Source organism: Limulus polyphemus, unplaced genomic scaffold, assembly GCF_000517525.1.
Source record: "Limulus polyphemus unplaced genomic scaffold, Limulus_polyphemus-2.1.2 Scaffold1339, whole genome shotgun sequence".
Lineage (NCBI taxonomy): Eukaryota > Metazoa > Arthropoda > Merostomata > Xiphosura > Limulidae > Limulus > Limulus polyphemus.
Genome location: NW_013666949.1, coordinates 118,980 through 139,474, shown reverse-complemented (window position 1 = coordinate 139,474; position 20,495 = coordinate 118,980). Strand labels below are relative to the sequence as shown.

Genomic DNA, 20,495 nt, shown 5'->3' with positions numbered 1-20,495 from the left:
AAACTTTAATATAAGTTTAACATAACAGCAAATGTACAACGTTTCGACAAGGTTTTGTCATCATCAGGTCACATGATGATGACAAAACCTTGTCCATTTGCTGTTATGTTAAACTTATATTAAAGTTTTTCTTCATTACCCATTCAAGCCATCTCCAACCATTATTACTCCCGTTATACGGTGAACCTAGTACCACAATAGTACTAATAGTAGTAACGTAATAATAATATTAATAATTGATATAAGATAAGCAGATTACGAAGAATAAAATAAAAACATTTAAGATTAAATTTAAAGTTTAACCCAAAGTGCTAAACTGACTTAACCTAACAGTAACACACCAATAATTTTTCGACGTTAAATTTTTATTAATCAAAATTTTGAAACTTGCAAAAGATTTCTATCTAACCTTCGTTTATACTTTCCCGAAAGTTCTTATATGTTTTCACGTGCAGAATGGCTGATTCTTTAACCTGTACAACCACAAGAATTTTCTGCAAACGGAACACATAAAAACCAACGTATAGCCAGACGCCATTTTGTTTTACAACACAGCTCTGCTTCTGAGCAAGGTAAATTAGGTAGACGGGTAGAGTAACTTCAGTTACTATGGGTTAGTAACCCTGAAACTTTCGATCACAGCAAAAGTTGAATATTCGTCCACGTGGGTTAGCAACTCTCAAGTCCGGAGTAACTCGGTGTCAATTAACGAAAGCAAAAATGATTCTAGCTGTTCTTTCTGGCAGTTGAACTTCTAATTAAGTATTTTGGTACGGTGTAAAATAATTTTTGTTTGTCTGTATCCACAAGTAGCCAATAATTAAATGAAGATTTTTTTATGTTGTATGAATTAAATTAAGCTTAAATATCAGTTTCTTATCTTCATCATACAATAACCCTAGTGTCAACTATACTCTCAATGCAAAGAGAAAATTTATACTAAATTAGTACTTTAAAGAAAGAATATCATCTTTTATATACAACTTATTCTCAAATTTAAAATTTCAGGAAAAACGAATAAGTCAATAGTTATTTTTATTAAAATATTGACAAAAAATATATTATTCTCGTACATGTAAGAAAGACAAGGTAGATAAACTGCGCATGCGTATTGATATCACCTCTGTAGACTGAAATCAGCAGAGATACTCGAACAGAGCAACTGCTTAAAGGCCAATTCCCGTTGTTTGTAATCAACGTATAGTCATTAGTAGAAGTGTTATTCAGTCGGTAGCGATTTTTTATGATAATGTTAGGTAAGGTTCCCTCGCGAAGGGGTTCCACTAGTGAAAGTTAGGGAATATCACACAGTAGCCGTAACGTTATATAAGTATATATATTTTTAAGGGTGGTATTAACTTTGGATACATTAAAACAAGGTAAAAATGGACTTTCCTAAATTAGATACTGAGATAAGACCAATACGATTAGAAAACATGCGTCTCCTGACAAGTTTGACTCTGTTAATGTTATTATCTTTATATATATATATATATTACTATTAGTGGATGTTTATGCATCCGACTCATTTTATAATTTATGGCCTTGCCCTAGGGCTACTTAAGTACTTTTCAATTTTAAACTTTGTCTTTAGTTTAACTTAAGCCCTTAGCTATGTTACGTTAATCTAAATCTTAATTGTTATAACATGACATCCTGAATTTCAGTAGCCTAATGTAAGGATTTAGTAACTATTGGACTCTGTAACATTTACTTAAGCCTTTATTGTATTGACTGTACTGTACACAGTAAAGTGTATTGCACTAAAATATACTTGTCTTGGGAAATATATGTTAAGCCACAGACTACAACACTACATGCAGTTTTTTCCTTTAAGTTTAAATTTAATTCAGCCAGGTTAGGCTTAATTCCGTTGATTTTCTCATAATTGTATTATTATTAATATTAACTAAAAACAAGCCAAAATGGGCATAATGACTGGCGAATTCAAAATACTGAGAATATTAAGTTTTTGGTTTTGAGGGTCATCTTGAACTCTGTAAATGTTTCAATCTATTGAGGAATTTAGGGTTTAACTAAATACATTAGTCCTACTAAAACATATTACTTGTAGTTGTAACTGACACAATTGCCCATTTAATGATAAGCTTAGTAGTAATAATATGTAATCTACTGAATAAAAGCTAAAGTTTCTTCTAAATGTAGGATTTTATTGTGAAAAAATTGTTGCAAAGACTACCCATAGCATTGTAAAGCATAACAATGGACCATTTGATCCTTCAAGGCTGTCCTTGTTGTACACTTACCCTTGAGAAAAATAAAATTTAATTCCATTCTTTATTTTTCAGGAAATAATAGGTTACCTCTAAGTTTTAGGAATCTGTGAAGTGCTAGCTTCTATTACTGATGATGGCAAACTCTTTGCATAAGTTAAAAAAACTGGAGCCTAGTATATCTTCTTCCAAATATTAAACTTGTCATCTTATTATGTTCAGAATATTGCATAAAATCCAAAACATTCATCCAATAAATTCCCTGGATGATCTTGTAAACTGCAATGAGATCATCTCTTACTATTTTCACAAAAGAGAAAAAGTAGAGATCAAAACCTATTCTGTAAAATAACTGTTCAATCCCTGAAATCATTCTTGTAGCTCTTCTCTGAACTCTTTCCAATAAGTCAATATTCTTTCTTGGAAAGGGAGACTAAAACTGTACACTGTATTCCAAGTGAGGCCTAACTAGTGATTTGTATAGATAAATAATTACCTCTTTTAACTTGTATTCAGTATGTCTGTAAATACACACAACAGTTTTATTGTTTTTTATCCTAGCAACAGAACAGTGCTTGAGTGACTTAACCACCATTATGCACTTATTATAAATCATTTGCTGAATATTTGTCCAAGTTACCAATTAATCCAAGTCATTCTGTAATACCTTAACAAACTTAATACAACTAGAAATATCTAAGAGTTTAATGCCATTCACCAAGCTAATTTACTAATTATACCTTTAAAAATAATAGTAGTATTATGAAATTTTTAAACCTCGGGCTCATATATCTGATCTTTGACCTTTTGTTTTAAAAACCTTGTCTCATCCTTGTGTTTTTTTCTATGTTTAATCTCTCTCTGTCTTTCTACTTACCACCAAGGGATTAATATCAATGTATTCAAGTCAGTTCCAACATTTGAAATAGAATCATCAGAGTTGGGAACATGGCTAATATCCTAGTAAAAAAATATATAAAGAAACATTTAAAAGCTCATCCATTACATAGTCTTTAACAAAAACCATGCCATCAGCATCCTCTAAGGCCTCAGTCACCATTTTAACATTTTGCTTACTTTTATTATACATTTTAAAATGTTTCATGTTGATAGTTTTAACATTATTACTAACTCTTTTGGATTTCCTAATTTCTATTTGAACCAAATTCCTAGCTTTCTTATAGTATAATCTTTCAACCTATATGTCCATTTAAATTTCCTAAACTTGTGGCATTTATCCCAGCTTTTTTTCCCTTGTGTATTTAGTAAGCCATTTGATCTTCTGTGTTGTACTTCTATTTAGGAACAAGCTGATCATTAATGAAAACAATGTTGTTGTTTTTTAAATTTCCCAAATTACCATTTAATTTTTAATTACAACTTACTGGTTATAAATCTTATGGATTCAATATTGTTTTTCTGAAATCAGGAACTAAAATTTTATTTCAATTTAAACATGTCAAACCAACAGACCAAATTATCCATAAATGTTCCTTTTCATCGGCTCTTTCAATCATATTGTCAATAGTGGTTAACAATAAATCTAAAATAGTACCCCACCCCCTGGTTTGCTCATTTAATCCTTTGGTACAGAAATTCCTCCCCTCTAGTATGTAACTCCATACAGTTCTACTCAGTGTGTCAAAATTACACTCCCATAATTATTATGTCAGTATTATTCCTTTTAGTAACGATGGTATTGTTATTTTTCTTAGTACCAATGGTATTGCCAATGTTCATGACAAGGAAAGTGATAAATGTTTGTGCTGTCATTTAATATTCTAGTTACTTTTTGTCTCTAAAACTGATAGTGAAATTGTAATTCTGTGCAAGATATTTTTATTAGAGTGTACATTGGTTTCTGTTTCTTTATATCAAACCTGTTTAGTAATAAACTGAGAACTGCAGTATTAAATTGCATCACTTCTTGTTAGTCCATTAAAATTAAAAATTGTCACCTCTTAGGGTATATCTTTCAAAATGGGATAATTTTTGTAAATATATCCATAAAGCATTTTAAAAGATACTAGGTTAGTAATGAACATTCTTACCAACTGAAGCCTAATATACCTTTTGATGGTGGTGTAGTTTCTATTAACATAGCTACATTCTTATACAATGTAACTGCCAAACTGGTATATCTGATTTTGGATGTAGGACTAACATTTAGGTTTTCTTCATTGTTCATTTCTGTAAATTGTGTGATAAGCTAATATGGCTGAACATGACAAAAAGAACATAAAAGTTAAACAACAAAGTGTCATTTGGCCTATCCAAGTTACCATTTACCAAGCAAAATATCAAAACTAAGTTGAATATATGCCTTCATGGCCATAAACATCTCTGACAAACATTTAAAATCAATCAAAGTAATAACATTCACATACAAACACCACAATTTGCAAACTATTCCACAAGTTTATAACTAATAAAAAGAAGATTCAGAACAAGCATTTATCTAGGCTTCTAGAGGTTAAACTTTGTAATCTTAATATAAAGATTTGTATTTCAAACATTTTCATTCATTATTCAAAAATATGCCCCATAAGAAGAAAGATTGTCCAAACTTTTAGCAGTTTTGAACACAGGAATTAAATCATCTAAAATTTATTTGTGATCCAAAAAATAAATTTTAGTTCATCCTTGTACATGAAGTATAAATTGCTTAATCCCAATATTCTGGTAACCCATCTTGAAAACTTTTCCCAAATCTTTTCTGCAATAAGTGATGACCAAAACACTTGTACACTATTCAGAATGAGACATTATCAATTTCAAACAAGGCTGTAATAACGATTGCCCCTCCCCTCCTCTCATTGGTGGCTCAGTGGTAAGTCTGAGAGCTTGTATGCTAAAATTCAGGTTTAGATACCTAGAGCAATTTGCTTTCTCTACTGTAGTTAAATGCTCAAATACTAAAACTATACTGAGAACTGTAATTCAGTATCAACTTTTCAAATTCTTCTCTGAATGATTTTGGACAATATTTTCTAACACTTTGCTAACAAGGTAAGTCAAACTAATAGGTCTATTTTTCCAGAGCTACCCTCAAATTTTTGAAATAGAAATCACTTTGGCAACTCTCCATCATGAATTTTCCCATTGTTTAATGACTTGAAAGGTTTGTTAAAGCCATCCTGCCCCCACCCAAACAAAATCTTGCTTAAATTTTTGAAAGTCTAAGAATAAATTTCAGCAGGGTCAAGAGTTCATTCTCATGAAGATTCCCAAGATTTTTCAAAGTATTTTTTTTATAATATAATTTAAAGTTATGTTTATAAACTTTTCATTCAGTAGTAAATATACAAGTTTTTAGAACCTTTTAAATATATTTTAAGATCTTTGTTATATACCCTATTATACCCTGTTTCATTGGTGAGTTTAATACTTTTTCAGTACTTTAGGTTTATTGTTAATAGTTTCCACATGAATCCATGTTAAAAAAGGCTTTTAAAAGACATTTGACTAAAACAATGAAACTCTTCAAATATTTAATTTTTTTTCCCTTGGGTTTTTCAGTCTTGCAGTGTTTCTTATCAAATATTGTAGTTTCTTAAAATTGCTTCTATGAAATTTAGAATATAACTGTTATCCTTTATTTGGGTTCCATAAAAATCAATGTGATAGTGTTATGATCTCTAGTACTTAAATACTGTTATATATCAACATTAATAACTGTAGCTTCCTTGGTACAAAAACATGGTCAAAGTAATATCTTTGACTTCCAGATTAAAAATGTATTGGCCACACAAGTTTAAAAAATGCCTTGTTGTACAAGGTAATTTTTTAGTTAGTTTCCTTATGCAAAATTCCTGATTGACAGTATTAAGCCTGTTTCTGATAATATCATGGTTTACTAATGTGCGAGGTGAAAATACTTGCCATTAACAACAATTCTCCTCTTAAACTCCTATAAAATGTGGGCCTCCACTACTGCAGATGGCAACTCATTTCATAAGTCAATCAACCTGTTAGAAAAATGAAACTGTCTCAACTGGAACATAGCATGTCTTTTCTAAGCCTTAAGTTTGTGTCTTCTTATCCTGTTATGTTCAGAATAAAGCACAAAGAAATCACAAGCCTTTATACTAGTGGTCCCCTTAATAATCTGGTAAACTTAAATAAAATCACTTCTTACCCATCTTTTCCTAAGAGAGAATAAGTTGAGAGATTCTAACCTTTTGCTATTAAATAACCCACCCCTGAAGTTGTTCTAGTAACTCTTCTTTGAACCCTTTCCTATAATTCAGTATCCCTTCTTAGATAAGGAGACCAAAAGTGTACAGACAGTATTCCAAGTGAAGTCTAGCTAGTGTTTTCTATAGAGATAATTACCTCTTTTTTTGGCTTGAAATCAATATATCTGTAAATACACCCTAAAATTCTTTTGGATTTACCATTTTTAACAGAGCATTCTTCAATGGCTTGAGTGATTTATCTACCACTATGCCAAGGTCCAATTTTTCAATCACAATAATAAATATATGATCCAATTTATTAATATTAATTTCCAAACTCAGCAAGATACTTACTTAGAGCAAAACTGAAAATAAAACTGGTGAATGACCAGTAAAGCAACAAATGTTAGGCCAGGTAATAATTGGAGGGTTGTGGACATGGGTACATATTTCCTAATGAGTCGCAACAATTAAACCACAAAGAAAAATACCAAACATATTTATACACAGGACAAATGTTTCATGATATTCTTCATAATTAGTAATACAAATAAACAATATACTAATACATGTACTAAACAATGAACTAGAGAGTAAATGATCGTATGTTTGTTGGTGTGTGACTGACAAGAGCTGAAGACTAATATAAAAACAAAGAGTTCTTGTCAGTGTGTGGAAGAGTTCTCTAGTGATTTTAGACTAAGCAAGAGAAAAATCTAATTGAACACTTATGCCAAGTTAAGTCAAATATCACTTTAATCAATGTATGTACTCTATGAAACTGAAGTTCTTACTAGGATGTCACCATTGAAGCTTAAAACAAAACTAAACCTTAAGCTGTGAAGCCAACACTATACTAATCTGTTCACACTTGCTCTGAACAAACACTAACATGAATGAATGACAATATTTTAAATCCTGCTTGCTTAAGGCAAGCAATAAAATAATAATAATGCTAAACTAGAGGTACACTAACAAGTCGTTTGGGGTCTTAAAGTAACAATGAAAGTAAAAGTATAAAGGAAATACCACAGAAACTAAAGATTTCTGCTGAATACTTACTGAAACTTAAAAATACAAAAAACAAACAAGGGGTACTGAACTGTGTAATCTGTGGATTAAAGTTTATGTAAGTTCTGTAATAATATATGTAAATTCTGTATCAAAAATCTATATCTGTAAATCTCTAAAGTCTACTCACATTCGTGGTCCAATATCATCTTAAAAATGTGTCAATAAACCCTTAAGTTCCTGACACAAGGAAACAAAAGTAGTGATTGATTTTTGTTAGATTAGCTAGTCAATGGATAGTGGAAATCAAGGACGAGTCCATTCACACTGTCATTTGATTTGCTGAAAAGAATAATTCAGCTCACTAATTAAAAACAACATTGTAGTTCCTGCGAGAGAACTAAACAAGTAGCTTTGGCCTTAGTCTAGACTTCTGTTGACCAAATCAGAAAAGTTAAAGTTAGTAACTCAGTTATATACCTCTGTGTTCAACCAGGAAACTTTGAAAACAACATATTTTGAAAATTTTACTTTTTAACTGAAGGGATGGAATACGTATAGTACTTTCCCATTCTACAATGGTAATGAGTGTAGCTAATTAAATATACTTATGCTCTTACTTATAATAATTACAATGCATTGTTGCATCAGAACCCAAATGCATTACCTTGTGTTTACTATAATTAAAGGTCATTTTCCAATTATTTGTCCAACTAACCAGTTCATTCAAATCATTCTGTAATACCTCAACATTCTCAATCCAGCAAGAAATACTCAAGAATTTAAGATTGTCAGCACACTTGACTAATTTACTAATTACACCTTTATCAATATCATAAATGGGATGTCTTAACCCTTATACTCCAAAGAATGTTCCTTGTAAACATTAGCTAATTTTTGAGAAAATATAGAAGCATTTCCCTTATTATTTGTATAACAACTACAGTAAACTAGAAACCCAAAGTATTATCATTAACACTACATTATATCAGTGACATTATGTGAAGAGAAATACTTCAAGAAATGGCATTGAGAATATTAAACCTGCAAATTGTGAGTTCCTAAGGAGAAAAGCAACAGATGTTTACTAGTTTTTATTTATGTACATGCGTATGTAATACAAACCTTTCATCTGTTAAAAAGATATAGAGGTATGTTAGTGGTTTGGATTCTTTGAAGGTTTTTTGCTTAGGACGTAGATGTGAAAAGTTACCATTAAATTAGTTGTCATTTGAATTTATTTGTCTGGGAAATAGGAATGACCTAGATAAGCAAAATGCTTTTTATGAACTTGCTGCATTTGTTTTCAAGTTATCCAATTTTATAATGTTTTCCTATTACATTTATAACATTCAATATTGTATGCTGAAGGATATCTGATTATTGAAGAACTTAAAATCTGAACAGTTTTATTCTAGATGGGAAGTTTGAAAGTCTCAAACTCTAGCAGTGAATGAGTATTAGGGTCTTGACAAGTTAAGGTACTTTGTAGTGTTTGACCTTGTTTATTCTAAATATGTGGTCCTCCAACAGGACAGTGGTAAGTCTACAGACTTGCAATGCTAAAATCCAGAGTTTGATTCCCTGCAGTGGCCACAGCAGATAGCCCAATGTGGCTTTGCTCTAGAATAAACAAACTAAATATATGTATGTGAATTTATCTACAACAGCATTTTCTTAAGATGTATTTGTTTAAATAAAAACAATGATACATTTTTACTCCTTTGGAATTATCTTTGAGAATAAGTTTTGATCAAAAGCATTTGTTGTTTAATGAGTTATATTTTTAATTAAAATTTTGCAGTAAATATTAAAACTTGGACTGTGAAACTGTGACTTTACTCTCATATTTAAGTGTTACTGGTTTGGATAATATAATGGGTGGCATGTGTATCAAGAAATACATAAAAGAATTGGAATATAAATGTAAATATTAAGTGTAATAATTATCAGTTTTGGAAGCCAAACCTAAGACATGCTCTGAAGCAATTTATCTGTTTAAGAGTTATAGACTTGTCAAACAGCTTACCTAATGATGTGGTGCAATATAAAGTTGATTTTATTGCTTTGATGGTTTTTTATACAGTAGGCAGAGCAGTAATCTGAATGGGTCTGGTCTTCTGTCACCTTCTTTAATATTTTGTCATTATGGTTAACTTTGTTAAGTTGTGTATTCCATGATTATGTAGGTGTGCATAATTTCATGATATCTTGTGTTACTTCATTTAGAGAGCAAGTTATTTATCAGGCATTTTATTCTTTAAAACAGTAAAGGGGTTTTTGATGATCTAGATATCTTCACAAAAATAAATAAAAATTGGAGGGCATTGTCAAGCCACAAAGTTTATCATGCTTTAATCAATAGAGATATTGCTACAAGAGTCCACTGTTATAGAAACAGTCTTGAGTCTAATGTGAAATCATGCTGAATAATATATTTTTTCATGAATAAAACAAAAAAAAACTACTCACACTAGTAGTATTGAAACATGAGTCTTTGTGTGAAATAATCACCTGTAACTCACTCCTGTTATTGATACAGCAATAAGGTTCCAGGATATAACTGAAATTTTTCTGAGGTTTAACAATATGTTTTCCCAAAAAATGTTACACAACCTTAAACTGAGTGAACCCCCCCCCCCCCAAGAAAAAAAACTTATCTTGAATTAATTTTTCTTAAAGCTTCATTCTGTTTGAGTTCCATTATTCACTAACTGTGATTACATATTTTCAAGTTTGTAGGCCTAGAAGTTACAAGATGAGCCGAACAACATTTATATTTATATACTACATCTTATTTCCTTGTAAAATACAAAGCCTAATTTAGAAGATGTGATCATGTTTTCACAAATAATCCTGGTAATGTTTCTTGTATATGTTTTTAATGAATATTTCTTCAGTTGTCTTGTGGACAATTCCAAATAATGTGAAAGTAGTCTACAGAAGTCGAGTACATTATATTAAGATGAATTTGGAGCCACACCATGCTGTTACAGTCCATGTTACCATCTCCAGTCATGCTCTAGCTGATGACTGTGCATCTTAACAATAGTCTTGCAGTGTAGTTTTCATTGAAATAGGTTCTACCTTAATGCTGTCTCATTTATTGTACATATCACCATCCTGTATTTCCATAATCCACCTAGTATATGAGAAAAACTGTTATCCTAGTACCCATTTCAACAGTCAAATCACAGAGATATCCATAGATGCTGCATCTGGCAACTTGACTGGTGTCTTTATGTAGAATGCATGATACTCAATTCATTCTCCAGCTGCTTGAGATATACAACAGTGGAATGAATATGTCAAGAAAGCAGCTTGTATGCAGTGACTTGTGTCATTTTTCCAAATACAGATTCTTCTTTATTACATTAGCGTGCTGTTGCCTGGGTTATGCAGATGGCTTTTGCCACTGATCTTTGTGTTTGTAGATTCTTAACTGATACAAAACAGTGCACTTTGCTTACCATGGCTAGGGTACAATTTACTGCAAATCTTTCTGGTTGGGGTTTGAAATCAATCCATAATTTTATTTTACAATGCCATTAAATACAAGGGATATTCCCTGTCTTAGAAATTCTAAATCTTTAATCTTTACGATATGAGTGTTGGATTATTTTGTATTAGAAAGGCTGTTATATACCCTATCCAAAAATGATCAATTTTATGTGACATCACACTACATATGAAATGTCAAAATGCAGTTCTGTTTCACCACAACTATATATTGACTGTCAGTTTCATGGGACTAGCTGATTTGCATATTCAAAATTGTATAATATACTCAGCTTTTGTTTACTTTGTGAAGGTTACTCAATATTTTTTAGCTCCAGACTATGAAGTTTTTATTTTTTTATGTTTCTGTAGCCAAATTTTTCAAACTGACTTGCTAAGTGGCTTTGAGTTTGTAAGTGTAATTGAATTGTTTTTATGGAATTCTAGGATGTGCAGATATTTTAAGCAGAAAGTGCTTGTAATCTGTTATTATCTTGGTTTTTTGCAATTTACAATATTTAAAGTTTTCTACTGAGTCCTTCGGGTTAATCTTCTTGTTTTATATAGGTATATGTGTGGGTTGTTCCAACTTGTTACAGTACTCTTTTGGTTTGTGTATTAATTTTTGTTTTTTCGCCATACCACTTTTAATGGATTTTCACATTTGATATTTAAATTTTTTTAAATTCCATATCTTTTACAAAATACTTTGTCTTAGTTAAAACATGTAGAATAGGATGGGAATGTATGAAATTTATTGTGAAAAAAGACTTCATACCTACATTTACATCTTGAAATTGCATCACTTTATTTCTGATATTCACTAAAATATAAAATCCTAGTATTTCATATTGTAGTTTCTGTTTACCATTTTAATTTTTGTTCTCTCAATTGAGCGTAACCTTGGTGATTAAGGCATACATTATTTGAAAATATTAATTTCGATGCATTTTAAATTTTCCAGAAACCATGTTAAACTTATCCATTTAAAATTGGAACTCTAAATATAAATAAGCAATTATTTATTGTTTAAATCTAAACTGAACAACAACATTCTTATGACAATAATTAACTAAAAATAGTTAACCATTGTTTTAACTTGTTGGTGGCTTATTTGTTTATTATGGTTTATTTGTGCTTTGTACCTTCACAGAGACATTTTTAACACTTCAAACTACTTAGTGCAATTTTCTTAGGGTGCTCATCCGTATCGATCAGCTATAGGTATAGAAACTTAAGTTTTTTGGCATTACTTTGGGAGCCCATCGGTGTGTTGCACTAACATTAAATACACCACTGTACCTTCTTACAGGGTATTTTGGTATATTTTGCAGTTTGTTGTGTTAATGGAAAAATTTCACTTTTGATTTTATTCATGTATTCATGTAAATTTTTAAAAAGAGCAAGTATTTCAGCAATTTGTCACCAAGCCTATTTTGCCTTGCTGTTAACACCAAAGATAAAATAGAAGTTTTATATCTTAAAAACAATTTTTTAATGGATGGATATTTCTCTAAGATTACTAGTTCTCCTTATCTTGCTAATACTCATACTTGCCATTGCTAGGAGCCATATCTGAGCTTAAACAATACTCTTAGTAAGATGGAGACCTTAGAGTTATTACTTGAAACATTTAAAAATCCCATACTAGAAAGGCTGCACCCTGTCATGACTTTTGGCTAGTTGAGTAAGATTGAAATGATCCTACGTGAGAAAAGAAGTCAGGAAAGTTTTCATACTTATGCCACCTAGTAAATGACAGGAGAATTTTATGTTCTTTTTCTTCAGAGAAAAGTTTTTACATCAATAACAATATGGTTTTCTAACATGATGGAAAACTAATTGAAATTTTAATGTGATTAATGAAATTATTGTACGAGTTCTAAAACAGAATCAAGGTCAGTGCTATTTTTAGTAATCATAAATTATTATTCATTTGAAAAGTAATTTAAATGACCCAACACTTAATTCTACTGAATCCTTTCTTGTGAAATAATATTTTTTCAGTTAAAATACATTTTCATTTTGTTTTTCTGTCTGGGAGATATAATGATATTCTATAACTTTTTTGCTTCCATGCCTACAATTATATATACAAAAATATTTAAAGAACTATAGTATTGTAAGTTACTAGGTAGATTTTTTTTAGGTACATGTATAGAGGGATACCTGCTGTTTTTGCCACCCAGATTATTCAAATATCCCCCTCCCATTGAAGCTTGCCAATTCTACAGAAGTGTCTAACAGTAGACTTTCTGGTCTCTTGATGCTTTATATATATTTTTAAAGAAACCAGCTCTCTTTTTATGTTTGGTAATTGGAGCTATAGTAGAAAGTGATTTAAATCAGTTTACATGTAATTTCTGTTGTCACCATTTTGATTCTTGGGTACATGTATATGGAAACAGATATTACATTATAACAGGTCCTTTTGTATAATTCATTTTCAGTTTTCCTTTTTTTTTCCCCTGTTTTAAATTGTCTTCTCACTATGAATTTACCGTCTGCATACTTTGACTCTCAGATGCCAACCCTCGCAGTCTCCATCTGATCTGTAAGGATATAAAGTAAACTATGTAGTGAATTTCTATTTGCTGAAATTTCACACTAAAATGCTCAGCAAAAGACAAGTTTTTATTTTTCTATGAATTTGTGTGCCTAAGGGAATTGAATTATTTCAAGTATTATATATTACCTTTAGTGTGTTGTAATACATATAATAATTTTCATTTGTGAATTACCTAAAGACACTTAACTGTTGTCAGTTCTATTTGATTGAAAAATTTAGACACAAACTTTTAAGTAACCTGCATGGCCAGGTGGTTAGGGTGCTTGACTCTAAATCTGAGGGTCGCAGGTTCAATTTCCTGTCCCACCAAACATGCTTGCCCCTTCAGCCATGGAGGCATTATAATGTGATGGTCAATCCCACTATTTGTTGGTGAAAGAGGAGCCCAAGAGTTGGCAGTGGATGGTAATGACTAGCTGCCTTCCCTCTAGTCTTTCACTGCTAAATTAGGGACAGCTTGCACAGATAGCCATCGTGTAGTTTTGCACAAAATTCAAAACAAACCAAACCAATTTTAGTGTCCAGCTGTATTGCTGGTGAAATTTATTACATATTATGGTGTTATCAGTAAAATTGTTTATTGTTGGTATCTATAATCTGTGAAGCATTCCTTGTAAAACACAGTAGTTTGGCATAATTTTGCCTCTTGCATTTCTTTTATAATTTCATGCATATTATTTGTGTAATATTCTTTATAGCTCAATAAAACATATACATAGAGCAACTATCAAGAAAATTCTTGTTCTATGGGTGATGAGATAAAATTGATAATATATTTAAAGCTCTGACATTTTGATTAGAATTAGATTTCTTTCAAATTTACTGGAATGGATCCTACCAAATGTCAATCCAGAATCAGCATAAACTAGTGCTTAAAGAGTTATAAAACAATATTGCAGCAGTAATGTAGTGCTCAGTTATATAGTGCCAGAAGTTGTTAGAAATATGTTCTTAGAGGTTAATTTCAATTATGTTGAGCCCATATTATATAAAGAAAATATATTCAACACTATTTATATGAAACTATTTCTATTAAAGCCAAATTGAATATGCATATAGTAGCAAGAGAAAACATGCAAATATATTTTCTTTAAATGAAGCAGCAAAGCAAAAGAACAACTGTGTATCAAATAGAAATCATTAATATTAAAACAAATTTCAGTGTTGCATATCTTATTAACTTACTATCTTTCTAACTGCACTATAATATTAACAGTTGATTTTTATAATGCTCTGCATACTTATCATCCTACCAACACTAACAGCTAAAACATCACCTTTGGTTATGAAAGACTTAATTTTTACATACATATTTTTAGTTTTTGAAGTGTCAGGGTTCCACTCCAATTTCAGGTGCTAGGTTGATGCTCCATTGTGCTCTGGCAGCATTGCTCCTCTGTGTTTCAGTGTTTTTTTTGTGCATCCTGTACTTTGTGAAATTTCTCATCATTTAATGGATTTAAAAATTAATCTCATGTCACTGTTTTAGTGGATCAGTTCCTTCAATCATTCAAGCAGTGTGCTGTTGCTAGTGGTAGGGCAAAGAGGATTTTAGGTTGTATCTTCAGAAATAGTGAATACAAGTCTAAAGGATACTGGTTAGACCACATTTGGGGTATTGTGTTCAGTTTTGGGCTTCTTACCTTGGTAAGGACATTGAGATGTTGGAAAAGTTTCAGAAGAGGATTACTAGGATGATACGTGGGACGTAAAGGTTATCATACTTGAACAAGAAGGGTTAGAGAAGATCAGATTGAGGTGTTTAAGATTGTAAAGGGACTTGCTAGTGTTGACACATCTTTTTTCATATACTTGATGGTGAGAATGGTAGAGTAGGACTCATTTTTTGCTAAAACAGTTTTATTTTGCTAATAGGATAATTGGCCTTTTGCATGGGTTGCCTTCAGATGTGGTGGAAGCAGTAAATTTAGGGGAAAGCTTGATAAATGTTTGGATGATAATGACTGGATTTAAATTTTTATAGTTCAATGAATCGGACAGCCTAGATGGATCAAGAAGTCCTTGACTGTCTTTAAATGTATTGTTAATAATTCAAGATTGATTGTTAAAGAAAAGTATGAAAGTGTCTTCGTGAAATACTAATATATTCCCTCCAAATTGAAATGATTTTTAACAAATCAAATATAACCAAAACATCAGTGAGATTCACCTGTGGATATGAATAAGAAAACTTTAATATCAGACTTTTTTTTTCTTTATTTATTCTAATAGTTCTGTGACTTCAAAGGCCACTCTTCATGAAATAGTTTTACTGAGAATCTATAACAAAAACATACAAATACTGCTTTCAACTAAACATAAATAATTTAAATTAACTGCATATACTTTCCAAATGTACAAACCTATAATACAGTCCATTTATAAATTATGTTACAAATGTTCAAAAAGTTAGACAATACATTTCCCTTTTAAATTAAAATCTTATTCTAATTATAGTTTTTCTTATTATTATAATAAATGCAATTTAATTATCTTATAATTTCATACTCTTACTTACTTTTTCTTTTCTGTAAGTCTTAGAAACTGTTTTCATGGTTTCACAATTCTTACTGAATTTACACAACCAATTGCTTCTACCCTCTTACTACTGCCAGTTTAAAGTGGCAACAAAAAAATTTATAAAGTATTTTTTCAAATAATAATATTTACTTTACATTACATTCCCAAAAAGGGGAAACATGAAAATATGGTTCTTTTAGAATTTTAAATTTTCTCAAGATACATTCATTAAAATATTTAATGGCATACAGTGAGCTTTTTTCGGGACATTTAACATAGAATTCATGTAAATTTATCCTTAGTCTTAAATTATCTGTTTTACCAATATATAATTCACCACAATTTGCACATTTTAAAAGATATATTACATTCTTAGAATTGCAATTAAATGAGTTATTAATAAAAACAAAATTTCTTTGCAGTCACAAAACTGGTAGAAGAAATTAATAAAAGAAGGAAAAAAAAAGTCTGATATTCTAGTGTTTTCTCTTATATATATATATGTGTGTGTGTGTGTTTATTATTCAAATTTACTATATTTTAGTAAAAAATTTAAAATTCATATTAATGGTTTTCAGCTTTGTAAAAATTTTAGTGTTATCAAGTTTGACCTCATCTATAACTTCTGGATTTTTATTAGTAGTAACAGAAGTTAGTTTTAGCACTGTCTGTGTGTGAATATACATAACATACAGTGGTAAATTAAAGTGTACCCAAAATTATTTGAAAATCTATGTGTAAAACAATGTTTTCTGACCTTATTAAAAATGCTTGACTAAATTTTTCTTAGTCATATGTTAATGTATGATAGAGAGAAATTCTTTTAGAAATTAGATTCTTAAAGGATTTTTATTTCTTCTGGTGTTGTTTTTTCAAAATTACTTTCTCCATAACCAATGAGCTTGTTATTTTGTCACTTACCTTTCAAATATTCATTAGTGTGCATGTGCTATTGCACAAAGAGTAGTGATATTGAACTGCTTATTTTCACCAGAAAAAGGTATTTAAATAAGCATTTTATGATGCATGTATAAAAACAAATACTTGCACACTGTATACTTCCTGAGGTTGACATATTCTGAAATCAATTTTCTGAAGTTGTACCATTGTGAAAAGTGATCACTTTGCATGTTCCTTATTTTAATAGATGATTTAAATCTGAAATAGTTTCTAGGTCTTGATTTTTATATTTATGAATGAAGATACTTTTCAATTTGTTTATTTTGTATAAAAGGATAGCTTGTCTAGCGTAGTACATTACTGTGAAGTGTAAAGCTGCTACAAGTATTGGATATTAGTAATGTGTGTTCAATATTACCTCATGATGTTGTGAAATCCACTATTATTACACATACTTTTATAAATATTGTTTCATTTGGTGTAAAATAGAGGTTTTTCTGGATGATTTTTTTCACCCTTTGAAAAATAGATATTTGCTACTTTAAAATGTCTAATATCAATTTATGCAGCACATTTTGTCAAAACACCCCTAAATATCCCTCAAGAATGGTATTGAAATTGTAATCCTGAACTAAAAATTAAAATCTTCCCATAGCAACTGCTCTAGCAATGAAATTTATGGCAATTCTGAACCTCTATGATGGTAATTTTTGCAATTTTTTGACACTGTCTCAGTGCATGTAATTGGAGGGTTGATATGTAGTGTTGAAAATAAATGAATTTTTTGTTTTTCTTTTATTCTGAGATAGTCTGACAGTTATGATGTTAGGTTCATATTTTTCCTCTCTTCTTAAGTTTTAAATTGATGTGTAATTTAGTTGTGTAGTGATATTACTTTTCAAGATATTGTGTTTTTAGACAATCTGAATCCTAGCTTATTAATATGTGCATATTAATGAAATAATTTACATAATTAATTGGAAGTGAATTGTTTTGTGTTACTTTCAAGTTCATCAGAGTTTGAGGTCCTTAGTTTATCCTAGAGTCCAAAACTAGTAATGTATACATCAGTGGGCTATGAGCACCTTAAGTTACGTGAAAGGAATTTAAGTTTTGAGAAAGCAGTTATTATCACAAGTGTTAAATGTTGTATAAATATGATTATTTATAAGAGCTGAGTGAATGTAAAGAAGAATATAATATATTAACAATACTATATCCAGTGCCAATGAGACTGATGTGTTTAAAAAGGATTTGAAAAAATTCAAATAGGATTCCTTAATAGAAAGTTACAATTTGAGATTCGTTTGCTTTTGTGATATTTTGCAACCAGTTTCATTATGCATCTTAGCAAACTGATTACAATGACATTGATTACATATTTATTAGTTACACTTGATTGTAAGATTCAACTAATTGTATTGTAGACCATTAAGATGAAAAATTTTTTGTAAATATTGTCACTAGCATTGAGTTATATGTATGCCAGAATTGTTAATGGTATTCTAGAAGTTTTAAATTTTGCTCTAAGTTGTTAAAATATTTGATTTAAAACCAAATTATTTGGTATCATTTGTGTGTAAAAAAAACAAACCTAGATGATTGTAGTGAAGAGAGTAAGTTATTGCTCTTAGAAACAGTTTTCATTCACCTTTAAAATGTTGTAATCAGAATTTTTTAAATAATTTTGCAGTATCTATAATAGCACATGTATGATGCATTAAATAGAAGAAGAATTTTTAAACTTTTTTATTTATGAGGGATCATAAAGCCTTCCGTCACCATGCCTTTTCTTGTATTTCTAGTAAAATTTTAATGTCACTTGTACCAGTTTACAATCATACTTAAAAATCTTACCATATTAGCAGTGAACACAGAATAATGATTGTTTCAGAATGTTTCTTATTTAAATATCTTGCAGAATTAAACTAATGTACAGTAATAAAATCAACCAAAAGAGTATGTTATGAAGGTTTTAATCTTTTTATCAGAATACAGGACCCATTTATTCTTTAGTTTCACAAGAATTGTAGCTAACACTAAAACTCATAAGTTAAAGCAGTGGTGAAAATTTGGTGTTTGTTTTAAAATTTACACATGAATTGACTTATGATAAATATTGAAATGTGCAATAAATGTTTATTTCTTTTTTAGGTCTAGCAGTGGGGCATGACTAAGCAGAAGAGTAGTGTCTATGGCAGACCAACCTGGTAGGCAAAGAGGGGGGTCCAAAAGAAACGCTCGCCATCATCAACAGGGGTCACGATCTCCTATATGTACTAGGTAAAGTATAATGAATTGAAATAGTTAATTGTTTATTGATTTAAATAATAATTGGACATATTGTATGTGTAAAAGTTTTTAATTTGATAAAAATTGCAGTAGTTTGCAAGCATTGATTAAAGATATAATAGTAAATTGTTAAAAGTATACAATCGTCCAAAATTTTAACTAGACAATAATATTAATTGGTAAAAGCTATTCTTTCACTACAACAGGTAAAGCTTAAAGGAATTAGAACAGTATAAATTACAATGGAAAGGCTAACAACAGTGTTTTATGATTTGCTAAGTGATTATTGGTGTTAGACATGTATATTTTCCTCTGAATAAGATTGAATTGAGTGTGCTCATTTTATTAATAAAGATCATAAACTTTTTTTTTTGAAGTAAACCAAATTATATCCAGAGTTAGTCTTGGAAGAAACACCAGAGATGGAAATGATCAGATACAAAGTGACCACATCAGAAGTATAAACCATAGCAACCATTGTTTTATCTTAGAGAGTTTTAATAATGAATTACAATGTGCACAAAAGTATTGTAATGGCACAGAACTGGTACTTTATAAAGAAGAACTATATTATAAAGTTACATATTATTTATATGTGATCTCAGAATTATAAGAACTTCTGAGAAAATAGTGGATAATAATATGTCAACATATTGTATCTGTTATATAACGAATGTAGTAGTGGTTAAGCTGTTATTTATAATAGCTTTGGAAAACAGTTGTTTCAGTTTTAATTGGATTAAGTTAGTGTAAGTAGGAATGCAAGAAAAGTATAATTAGCTATACTCATTACCTTGTTGATGTTTTAAATTTTACTCTAAGTAAGTAGCTTGCTGTGAAAAGAAGTTAATATGAATTCATCAATTTTGTCACTACACATAATTAGGGTAAGAATTTTTTGACACCATTTTAACACTAAGTAGTTTATTATTACTTACTTATTTTTTTTGAATTAACTTATCATTCAGAAGCATTGGTGAACAGGCTAGCTATTCTTTGTGATCTTGGAGTGAGTTAAGCAACCATAGTATCAGTGGAGAAGACTACAACAGTAATTATAAGAACTTGTGAGTTGAAAGTAAAGATGAATATTTAACATATCAACCACAGCATCTGCTCAACACCAGGGTTCTTATGGCATGCATGGAGTAGCTTGTTTTGTACATATAGATTATTAAGCCAACATAACTCTGTTGTGTATTTTATAGAGTGAGTACAGTAGAAGAATTAGTGTGCTGGAACTCAGAGTGGTGAATTTCAAAATTTATAACATTGAACAGTAGTAAACATTGG

General features: G+C 30.2%; 1 protein-coding gene across 3 annotated transcripts in view; it reads left to right on the top strand.

Moving 5' to 3' along the window:
- Positions 1-1,148: 1,148 nt before the first annotated feature.
- The window catches only part of LOC106463160 (E3 ubiquitin-protein ligase TRIP12-like), a 125,515-nt gene continuing 106,168 nt past the window's right edge, over positions 1,149-20,495 (top strand). For 2 of the 3 annotated variants that reach the window (XM_013923159.2, XM_013923157.2), the window contains exons 1-2: positions 1,149-1,379; positions 19,065-19,193. In XM_013923159.2, coding sequence (XP_013778613.1) covers positions 19,105-19,193 — 89 coding nt within the window. In that variant the 5' untranslated portion in view covers positions 1,149-1,379; positions 19,065-19,104. The remainder of the gene's footprint in view (positions 1,380-19,064; positions 19,194-20,495) is intronic. The other variant, XM_013923158.2, reaches the window with a different exon arrangement.